Consider the following 12,042-nt stretch of genomic DNA (forward strand, 5'->3'; position numbering starts at 1 on the left):
AAACAATGTTGTGTGCAAATTAAGAGAGAAGGAAATATTACAAAATTCACTTTATTTCTGTCTTGCACACACAAACACAACAAATCAGAACAGGAATTGTTAGCATTGCTAACAAGAGAGAGATTTTTCCTTTAAACTGACAAAAGGAGAATAGTTGCCTAGATGTTGGTCAAGCAGAATCCCCAAGAGCCTCAACAAGTATGACCAGTTTTGAGGTTTCCTAGTCAAAGCAGAATTGGGCTTCAAAGCAGAATTTGAAGCTTAATATTTCTAAAGTCAACACCAATGGCATAGCTAGTCATTCTTTTACAACTCTGCAAATAGCTGTAATAGTTTTTTTATTTTAAAAGATTCCCATTCTATTTGACTCCAACGGTGGTAAACTGACAACATAGTGGGGAAACAGATGAAAATTTTGGTGTAAGTCCTAAAGCAGGTCTACTGCATTAAAAAAAAATAATCCTGACAAAATGAATACATACTTCTCCCTCGTGTGGTGTGGGAGTCATGTAACTCCAACCACTTTGCAAGTCAGAGCCACAAAACGTTAAATGTACCTCTGAAAAGTCACCAACCACTGTCCTAATCCTAAACAACACCCTAATTCCAGGGCTCAGCTTATCTTTCTCAATCGGCATTTCTACCCTTCATAGCCTATGGAGATGTAACTCTCACCTCCACATTTCGTCTCCAACATCTATCATCTGTCTAGCCCAGGGGTCTCCAACCTTGGTCCCATGTAGAGAGCATTGCATGATTATCATGATTATCATTTTCAACACTTTCTGCCAGGTTCCCACAAGGAAAATCAATGGGGAAGCCAGCAGGAAGTCAGAAGTCACACTCATTTCCACTGTTTTTTTGTTTACCCATGGCCATTCTGTTTCCCTATTTAGGTAAGGAAATATCTATGAAATGATGATCCAACAGGCCAAGGGCTGTCTAGTGCTTTTTAAAGACTTACTGTTGCTTTTGAAGTTCTTTTTTTATAGTCTTTTTATGCTAGGTTAATATGGAACCTCTCCTCCTTTGGACTGCAATAATATTATCTTTCTGGTAGGAAATTTCATTATACACTAAGGACTTTCGTGTAAACATGAAGAGCATGGCTTTTCCGCTGGCTTAAAAATAAATCCATCTGACTTCACATAGAAAAGGGACAAAGCTGGGACACTTAACCAAGAGAAGAAAGCTGAATCAATGTGTCGTGTCCCACTCCTCCGCTGACGGCCGGGTCAGGGAAATCCGAATCAGGCTTGCCTCTGCAGCTCTGCCCAAAGTCCTAGCAAAGTCCTCAGAGCAGGCAGGAGACCAGAAAGTGACTTCAGCAAGATAAGTTCGACTTTGCCTGACTCAGAGACTGCCAGAAAGCAGATCCTTTATATAGGCCATGGGGTGTGGCTCCATGACTCAGCACTCATTAAGGCCTGCCCCTCCCTTCCTTCTGTTGCCTCCGCCTATCCAGTCTTCTGATGCGAGGGTCACTCCAATCAGCAGCTGTTGGAAATAAACTTTCCTCAGGCTCACATGCTGTGGAGGAGGGGGAGGGGTCTAGCTGCTTCGTTTGCCTGGGCATGGAGCCAGGGCTGGGGCCGGGGGGTGCTCCCTCCTCTGCAGCCTGCTTGGGCATGGAGCCAGGGCTGGGACCGGGAGGTGCCCCCTCCTCTTCAGCTTGTCTGGGCATGGAGCCAGGACTGGGGCCGGGAGGCATACATTCCTCCGTGTTCGGGAGCAGATAAGAAGGCCCCGACTGCTGTGAGAGCGGGCAAGACACAACACAATGATTCATATGAAACTTCAGTGGAATTGTGTAAAATTTTGGTCTTACTCAGTTCTCAACAATTATCAATGGGTAATTTAGTTATACTGACTTGAACTGTGAATTACTAGATTTTTCCATTAATGGATTTTATATGTGGGGTAGCAAGAAAGATGGACTCTGAGAATTACAAATGAAAGAGGGTGGTCTCAGATTCCCTGCTCAGTTCTGTGTTTGAGGTAGACCAGCATGGTTCTAGGAATCACTTGGAGTAACCTTCCCAGGGGTGAAATGCTACCGGATCGGACAGGATCACGCAATCCGGTAGCAATCGTGGCCAGTAGTTTGGCTATCTAGTAGCGATGGCGGAGCAAAGCTCGGGTGTCATTACTTCCTGGTTTTAACATTTAAGGAAATAATGTGTTTTTTAACCTTCTGCGCATGCGCAGGTCTGCGTGCACATGTGACACACATGTGCATTCCGAGCCGGTAAAGAAGGTAAGTAGATTTCACCCCTGAACCTTCCCCAATTACATGATTTCTGGATATTTTTGGCTTAATCTTTCATCACACAAAGCTCCTTCTTTGGATATGCTTACTGAAGACAGTGAGAATTGTAGTGCAATACATGTTGAACACTTGGCTAAGTAGAGCTGGCTCAGAGTCTTCCTTCACAATCTGCAATAGATTTTTCAATGAATTTTGTTGTTCCATAAAATAGTTTTAATCTCTTGTGATTTTGCATGGATCTATTTTTTTTGGTAACTTCATAAAAGTTTTATTTCAAAAATAAAATGTTTTTATATTATATACAGTGTTATGACTATTCTTTCAAATGGTGGTACCTTGGTACTCAACTGTTTTTAACACTCATCAAATTTGGTACTCAACGCATTTTGACATGAAAATTTTGTCCCAGTACTCGTTTGTTTGTTATTCAACGTGCATGCTAGAACTTATTGGTGTCGGCTGCCTTGTGATTCTCTATATTATTCCTTATGGGAAAAAACTGACAGGTACTCATTGTTTTTGGTACTCATCATGCCTCCCAGAACCAATTAATGAGTATTGAGGTACCATTGTACTGAAAGATACATACAGACTTCTCATTTATTGGTGAGATTGTTAGAATGCAGTATAGCAGGTCAACTCTGCCCACAGTCTATCCTGACAAACTGAAGAGTTTGATCCTGACCGGCTCAAGGTTGACTCAGCCTTCTATCCTTCCGAGGAAAATAAAATGAGGACCCAGATGGTTGGAGCCAATATGCTGACTCTGCAAACCGCTTAGAGTGGGCTGTAAAGCACTATGAAGCTGTCGTGTCCCACTCCTCCTCTGACGGCCGGGTCGGGGAAGTCCATATCAAGCGTGTCTCTGTAGCTCTGCCAAAGTCCTATCAAAGTCCTCAGGGCAGGCAGGAATCCAAGATGTGACTTCAGCAATCCAGATTAGACTTTGCCTGACTCAGAAAATGCCAGAAAGCAGATCCTTTATATAGGCCATGGGGTGTGGCTCCATGACTCAGCACTTATCCAGGCCTGCCCCTCCCTTCCTTTTGGTGACGTCGCCTCTCCATTCTCCGGAAGCGTGGATCTATCCATTGCATCGTTTTGTCTCTAGCTGTTGGTAATCCCAGCTCGTGGCTGGCTTCAGGCGCACATGCTATCGGAGGGAGGTTTGTTTGTTCGGTTTGTCCGGGCAAGGTGCCAGGGCTGGGGGCTGGAGGCATGCCAGGACATTCTTCAGCACTATCAGCGTCTGGCAGGAGATAAGAGGGGCCCAGCTGCGGCGGGGGGAGCGAGTGAGGCACAACAGAAGCGGTATATAAATCTAAGAGCTATTGCTATTTTGTTTTGGTTCCAGAATTTTGTAATGAGCTCAGTAATAAAAGAGCGCACTAAAACTCTCTGTTTATTGTTGTTTATTACACGCAGAGGATTTTGAAGACTTAACAGTCTGTAATACTAGAAGGGACTGCTGCCCATCACAGGAATGACAATCCCTTTGAGTCATTTCAACCCTTATGTATATTTCTCATGGCTTTTAATTCTACACAGGCCACCTGAACCCCACAATGGGTGCCAGACAGAGAAGTAGCCTCCACAAATTAGACTGTAAGTAGAATCTTCAAATGCTGACTGATGAAAAACTGAGAGTCATACTGCTGGAGAAAACAGGATTTCAGGAACACTGTGGATTAATTTCAGTAGATGGCATTGAGACTGAAACCTCATTCAGGGCAAGCTTCTCCAGCCAGGATGAAAAGAAATGTCACAAGAAGTTACACTCATTTCCACTGTTTTTGTTTACCCATGGCCATTCTGTTTCTCTTTAGGTAAGGAAATATTTATGAAATGATGATCCAACAGGCCAAGGGCTGTCTAGTGCTTTTTAAAGACTTACTGTTGCTTTTGAAGTTCTTTTTTTATAGTCTTTTTATGCTAGGTTAATATGGAACCTCTCCTCCTTTGGACTGCAATAATATTATCTTTCTGGTAGGAAATTTCATTATACACTAAGGACTTTCGTGTAAACATGAAGAGCATGGCTTTTCCGCTGGCTTAAAAATAAATCCATCTGACTTCACATAGAAAAGGGACAAAGCTGGGACACTTAACCAAGAGAAGAAAGCTGAATCAATGTGTCGTGTCCCACTCCTCCGCTGACGGCCGGGTCAGGGAAATCCGAATCAGGCTTGCCTCTGCAGCTCTGCCCAAAGTCCTAGCAAAGTCCTCAGAGCAGGCAGGAGACCAGAAAGTGACTTCAGCAAGATAAGTTCGACTTTGCCTGACTCAGAGACTGCCAGAAAGCAGATCCTTTATATAGGCCATGGGGTGTGGCTCCATGACTCAGCACTCATTAAGGCCTGCCCCTCCCTTCCTTCTGTTGCCTCCGCCTATCCAGTCTTCTGATGCGAGGTCACTCCAATCAGCAGCTGTTGAAATAAACTTTCCTCAGGCTCACATGCTGTGGAGGAGGGGGAGGGGTCTAGCTGCTCCGTTTGCCTGGGCATGGAGCCAGGGCTGGGGCCGGGGGGTGCTCCCTCCTCTGCAGCCTGCTTGGACATGGAGCCAGGGCTGGGACCGGGAGGTGCCCCCTCCTCTTCAGCTTGTCTGGGCATGGAGCCAGGACTGGGGCCGGGAGGCATACATTCCTCCATATTCGGCAGGAGATAAGAGGGGCCCAGCTGCGGCGGGGGGAGCGAGTGAGGCACAACAGAAGCGGTATATAAATCTAAGAGCTATTGCTATTTTGTTTTGGTTCCAGAATTTTGTAATGAGCTCAGTAATAAAAAGAGCGCACTAAACTCTCTGTTTATTGTTGTTTATTACACGCAGAGGATTTTGAAGACTTGACAGTCTGTAATACTAGAAGGGACTGCTGCCCATCACAGGAATGACAATCCCTTTGAGTCATTTCAACCCTTATGTATATTTCTCATGGCTTTTAATTCTACACAGGCCACCTGAACCCCACAATGGGTGCCAGACAGAGAAGTAGCCTCCACAAATTAGACTGTAAGTAGAATCTTCAAATGCTGACTGATGAAAAACTGAGAGTCATACTGCTGGAGAAAACAGGATTTCAGGAACACTGTGGATTAATTTCAGTAGATGGCATTGAGACTGAAACCTCATTCAGGGCAAGCTTCTCCAGCCAGGATGAAAAGAAATGTCACAAGAAGTTACAATAAACCCACTGTCTAGTTTTTATTTATTTATGACATCTGGGAATCTAGCTCAAACCTGAAAGCAGACATTTTAAAATCATGAAATATTGAGAAAACAGAAAAAGGAACAGAACAACTCAGTAAGCTCAAACTGCCCAAGGAGCTGCTGATCCAATTCTACAGAGGAATTATTGAGTCTGTCATTTGCACCTCTATAACTGTCTGGTTCGGTTCTGCAACCCAACAAGAAAAACACAGACTTCAGAGGATAATTAGAACTGCAGAAAAAATAATTGCTACCAACCTGCCTTCCATTGAGGACCTGTATACTGCACGAATCAAGAAGAGGGCCGTGAAAATATTTGCAGATCACTCGCATCCTGGACATAAACTGTTTCAACTCCTACCCTCAAAACGACGCTATAGAGCACTGCACACCAGAACAACTAGACACAAGAACAGTTTTTACCCGAAGGCCATCACTCTGCTAAACAAATAATTCCATCAACACTGTCAGACTATTTACTGAATCTGCACTACTATTAATCGTTTCATAGTTCCCATCACCAATCTCTTTCCACTTATGACTGTATGACTATAACTTGTTGCTGGCAATCCTTATGATTTATATTGATATATTGACCATCAATTGTGTTGTAAATGTTGTACCTTGATGAACGTATCTTTCTTTTATGTACACTGAGAGCATATGCACCAAGACAAATTCCTTGTGTGTCCAATCACACTTGGCTAAGTAGAGCTGGCTCAGAGTCTTCCTTCACAATCTGCAATAGATTTTTCAATGAATTTTGTTGTTCCATAAAATAGTTTTAATCTCTTGTGATTTTGCATGGATCTATTTTTTGGTAACTTCATAAAAGTTTTATTTCAAAAATAAAATGAGGACCCAGATGGTTGGAGCCAATATGCTGACTCTGCAAACCGCTTAGAGTGGGCTGTAAAGCACTATGAAGCTGTCGTGTCCCACTCCTCCGCTGACGGCCGGGTCAGGAAATCCGAATCAGGCTTGCCTCTGCAGCTCTGCCCAAAGTCCTATCAAAGTCCTCAGGGCAGGCAGGAATCCAAGATGTGACTTCAGCAATCCAGATTAGACTTTGCCTGACTCAGAAAATGCCAGAAAGCAGATCCTTTATATAGGCCATGGGGTGTGGCTCCATGACTCAGCACTTATCCAGGCCTGCCCCTCCCTTCCTTTTGGTGACGTCGCCTCTCCATTCTCCGGAAGCGTGGATCTATCCATTGCATCGTTTTGTCTCTAGCTGTTGGTAATCCCAGCTCGTGGCTGGCTTCAGGCGCACATGCTATCGGAGGGAGGTTTGTTTGTTCGGTTTGTCCGGGCAAGGTGCCAGGGCTGGGGGCTGGAGGCATGCCAGGACATTCTTCAGCACTATCAGCGTCTGGCAGGAGATAAGAGGGGCCCAGCTGCGGCGGGGGGAGCGAGTGAGGCACAACAGAAGCGGTATATAAATCTAAGAGCTATTGCTATTTTGTTTTGGTTCCAGAATATTGTAATGAGCTCAGTAATAAAAAGAGCGCACTAAACTCTCTGTTTATTGTTGTTTATTACACGCAGAGGATTTTGAAGACTTAACAGTCTGTAATACTAGAAGGGACTGCTGCCCATCACAGGAATGACAATCCCTTTGAGTCATTTCAACCCTTATGTATATTTCTCATGGCTTTTAATTCTACACAGGCCACCTGAACCCCACAATGGGTGCCAGACAGAGAAGTAGCCTCCACAAATTAGACTGTAAGTAGAATCTTCAAATGCTGACTGATGAAAAACTGAGAGTCATACTGCTGGAGAAAACAGGATTTCAGGAACACTGTGGATTAATTTCAGTAGATGGCATTGAGACTGAAACCTCATTCAGGGCAAGCTTCTCCAGCCAGGATGAAAAGAAATGTCACAAGAAGTTACAATAAACCCACTGTCTAGTTTTTATTTATTTATTTATTTATGACATCTGGGAATCTAGCTCAAACCTGAAAGCAGACATTTTAAAATCATGAAATATTGAGAAAACAGAAAAAGGAACAGAACAACTCAGTAAGCTCAAACTGCCCAAGGAGCTGCTGATCCAATTCTACAGAGGAATTATTGAGTCTGTCATTTGCACCTCTATAACTGTCTGGTTCGGTTCTGCAACCCAACAAGAAAAACACAGACTTCAGAGGATAATTAGAACTGCAGAAAAAATAATTGCTACCAACCTGCCTTCCATTGAGGACCTGTATACTGCACGAATCAAGAAGAGGGCCGTGAAAATATTTGCAGATCACTCGCATCCTGGACATAAACTGTTTCAACTCCTACCCTCAAAACGACGCTATAGAGCACTGCACACCAGAACAACTAGACACAAGAACAGTTTTTTCCCGAAGGCCATCACTCTGCTAAACAAATAATTCCATCAACACTGTCAGACTATTTACTGAATCTGCACTACTATTAATCGTTTCATAGTTCCCATCGCCAATCTCTTTCCACTTATGACTGTATGACTATAACTTGTTGCTGGCAATCCTTATGATTTATATTGATATATTGACCATCAATTGTGTTGTAAATGTTGTACCTTGATGAACGTATCTTTTCTTTTATGTACACTGAGAGCATATGCACCAAGACAAATTCCTTGTGTGTCCAATCACACTTGGCCAATAAAATTCTATTCTATTCTATTCTATTTTATTCTATTCTTCTATTAAAAAAAGAGTCTTAGACTCATCAGCACACTGCACATACTTTCTGACATCTCTTACACTGAATTGATCAATTGCTACCTGATTCTTTTCACAACAGACACATCTCCAAATATATACGCCATCCAAAGTAGTTAGAGGAACTTTAATCATCAACTGTACGGTGGAGACTTATTACTCCAAGGAAAGAAAATCTGGATCTTGTTAAGGCAACATAAAAAGAAGCCAGATGGAACAGCACTTAGATACAACATCTTGTGTTAACCAGAGATCCCCACGCTGCAGAAGTACTTGCACATGAAGATTGTGTATGTCATATGGCTTTTTTTAAATGCCCCTATTTGCTTTTCCCAATATTTCCCAAAATATCCCAGTTTTCAAGACTTGCATATTTGGCAATATCACTTCCATTCCTCTTGTCCAAAGCACTGCAGGTACTGGTTCCACTGTACCTTGAATTAAGCCACAATGCAAAAACTCAATACAGAAAAAAAAGGAAGTTTGATTTTTCAGTGAAGGTATTATTTATTCACCTACTCAAGGGACATAGGTGGCATACCCAGGTGTATCTTTTGCCACAATCATATTGGGGGATTACTTACACCCTGATAACTTTTCTTTCTAAATGCTAAAGTGTAAATCCTTCAAGATAGATCAGATCAAGAAATAAATGCCACAAGAATTACTAGAATTTTACTTTAGGGTTAAAAGGTATAACAGAATCTTGAAGGCTGCTGATATTCTCCCTCTCTGCGCTGCCGCCACCCCCCCACCCCCCCATATAGGAAAAGGAATCCAGGCAGGGCAATTCTGAGTTTCTTTCTCACTCACTCCCCCTTTACTGGCTAAGCCAGTGTTTATTTAATAGTTGTGGAATATTTTCTCCTTCTCCTAGCTAGGAAATAGCTATTCGTCTTTTTTTTAAATGTTTACTATGTTGCCTCTACTTAGTGGTATTTCCAGGCAGTTTTCTTATGGAGCCTTTTTATGGTTAGTGTCAGGAAATTGTTATTTGCCTAACTAGTTGGCCAGGCAATAGAACTAGTTGGCCAGGTACTAACAGAACAGCAATTCTGAAACAGTGATTTATGGATCATCAGTGGCCCATGAAGGTCCACCATGTAGTCTATCAGTCTTGTCACAGTGATTAGTCAACCAGCCACACAAGAAGCACCCTTACTCCTTCCCATCTTCTGCATTCAATGGTAGTCAGCTGCTTCATGAACATGGATCACTAGCCGAAACCTGTTTCATTGAAGCAATAATGCTGGCAGCAAAGTGAGTAATAAAATTCAGAACACCAGCAAAGTAAATAAGTCTCAAGTACAGTTACTATGAATCTATATGTAATGCGACAAGTGGAACTATGTTCTGAACATTTAGTGATCCATGATTGCCTAGAATTTAAGAAACACTGCAGTAAGAAGCATCCTGCAGATCCTCCAGTAAGCTTAAAACAAATTGTTAACTGTGCCTTCTTAGCTACATAACCTGGGAAGAAGAAAACATGGGCACCTTAAAGTTGCTGTAGAGCCAATCTTATAGATCATCGTGACATTAGAATGCAGTTAATTTATACAAGTTAATATATATAATATATATTATATCAGTACCTGCAATTTCATATTATCTCAGTGAGCTTAACCTGTAATGTAAAATATGCTCTCACCATTTACTCTGGACAGGTCTAACTTAACTAAAGCTCTGGATCTTAAAAACAACTAGAAAAAGCAGATTTCTGCTCATGTTATTAAATTTAAATAAACAATTGTGAGTATCCTTCCTTCAACCAGCACATCTAATGAAAAGCTTCCCCAGGGAGCAAGTCAACTGTGACAAGAGTGTATGAAGTAATTATGGTATCAAATGTTTTTGGCACCTCCTATAATTTTTGTGCAATTGGCCCAAGTACACATAAAAGAAACTACAACACAGAAGCTTTATCCTAATGTATTTTATGGAAGGTTCATAGTAATGGTTTCTAATCTGTATTACACAAACAGCTGCCATTATGATGAGGACTGCACGAAATTGCCAGGTCTCTCTCCCAAATTTAATGGCCCCTTTTGCATCTCTCCACTGCACCCATTACAGCAAATTCCCAGAAATTCCAGGTAGCTTAAGGATACGTGGATCTGGAGCTCTCCAGGTTCATCAAAGCTGCCGGTATGCACAAAGAGAATGGCGCATGTGTATTAAAGGGAGGACAGAACACACCGCATTATCTACACCTCCAGCTGCAAACAAGCAATCCCTTCCTTTTCTTTCTTCCCAGGGTTGCCATCTCACACAAAGTTACCAGGGGTACCAGAATGAACCCAGGAAAACTTACTCCTGAATTCTAAAAATTGAGAAGCATCCAGCAAGGAAGCAACCATCTTTCCCGTTTGAATAAGCACATCATTAAAAAGACGCCGGAGAGATATGAATAAAAAGAATCCTGATTGCCAATTTCTCTATTTCTTCCCCCACACCTCTATTTCTTAAAGAGAACATGAATACAGGAAAGAAGCAATCACAATTAATTTCGCGGCGAATGAGTTATCTTCACTTTCTCCCGCACATAATAGAAGCCAGCGAGAAGCTGGAGAAGCCATCCCCAGATGCTCACCTCCTGGGCTGGGAGCCTGAAGGCTGGCCCGCTTCCTCAGTGGGGAGCCGCTCTTGGGGGGACCGACACTAGAGGACATTTTGCTCGCTCCCGATGCTCCGCAGAAGTCTTGCAACCGGTGTTGCTGCTGCAGCCGCCGTGCTCCAAAAGAAGGCGGAGACAGCGCCGGGTTCGCCCCCTGCTATTGATTGATGGAGGTGCGTGGGAAAGACATCGGAACCTACGCAGAGCAGGGATGGATCGAGGGTTCTCCTCTGACGATCGAGGGATCTCTCTCTCTCTCTCTCTCTCTCTCTCTCTCCAGCCCCCACCTTCCAATTCGCCGCTTGGCGTTCCTTATATGCTGAACAGGGCAATAGAGCGTTTCATGCATTGATGGCGTGGCTCGCCGGAGCTTTCGGTGGGAGGCTTTGTAAGACCCACCCACCTTCTACGGCTCCCTGCAGCCGAACAACAGCATGGTACTGCATTCTCCTTAAGGGGGTGGGTGGGACAAATGCTTATAACATCATAACAGCCAGTCCCCTAATCGCTTTCGCTAATATTCTCCCTCCCACTTTTGCTTTAGGGCACCGCAGACAAGATGCTGTAACTTTGCCGGCTGAGAGGGCAAACTCAGGAATTCTTGAATGTCATCGAGTCAGAGGGGGGGGTCCTTGCGCCCTTTGGAGCATCAGGGGGGCAGCCTTTCATCCTCCACCGTCGATGGAATGATGGCTCAACATGTAAGAGCCTGGCTTGTTCAACCTCACCCACACCGCAGGCAGAACCATCGACCAAGTGGCTGAGTTCCTACAGCCTCCGTTCACTAATGCAGGGGTCTCCAACCTTGGCAACTTTAAGCCTGGCGGACTTCAACTCCCAGAATTCCCCAGCCAGCTTTGCTTTGCTGGTTGGGGAATTCTGGGAGTTGAAGTCCGCCAGGCTTAAAGTTGCCAAGGTTGGAGACTCCTGCACTAGTGGACTAGTTTAGTTGCCCTGTTGGGTGACACAGATACCCCCAAACCACTTCGTAGCAGTTACTTGCTCATAAATCGTGCTAAAACACTAAAGCCACGAATCGACCAAAGTTAGGGCTAAGCAAACCGGTTTGAGAAGGCGCCCCCTGATTTAAAGAAAGCGGGAAACGGTTCAAATTACACTCCGGTTGCTTCCACGACGTTGAAAAAAGGCGTGCACGGATTCCCGCCCTAGCCGACGCCGTGATAATTTCATTTTAAGCTGTTAAAAAAAAAAAGCAATGGGTTTTTAAATGCAAAAGTTGCGCTTTG

At 43.6% G+C, this 12,042-nt stretch overlaps 1 protein-coding gene across 7 annotated transcripts in view; it reads right to left on the bottom strand.

The window, feature by feature from the left end:
• AMPD2 (adenosine monophosphate deaminase 2) overlaps positions 1-12,042 on the bottom strand; it is a 66,318-nt gene that overhangs the window by 52,159 nt on the left and 2,117 nt on the right. Inside the window, exon 1 of one of the 7 annotated variants that reach the window (XM_058178065.1) lies at positions 10,772-11,213. The exons of 5 other annotated variants lie outside the window; for them this stretch is intronic. In XM_058178065.1, the coding sequence (XP_058034048.1) occupies positions 10,772-10,850 (79 nt within the window). In that variant the 5' untranslated portion in view covers positions 10,851-11,213. Of the gene's footprint in view, positions 1-10,771; positions 11,214-12,042 lie in introns of those variants that run through there. One more of the 7 variants, XM_058178063.1, reaches the window with a different exon arrangement.

The sequence above is a fragment of the Ahaetulla prasina genome, chromosome 3, assembly GCF_028640845.1.
Source record: "Ahaetulla prasina isolate Xishuangbanna chromosome 3, ASM2864084v1, whole genome shotgun sequence".
NCBI classification, from domain to species: domain Eukaryota; kingdom Metazoa; phylum Chordata; class Lepidosauria; order Squamata; family Colubridae; genus Ahaetulla; species Ahaetulla prasina.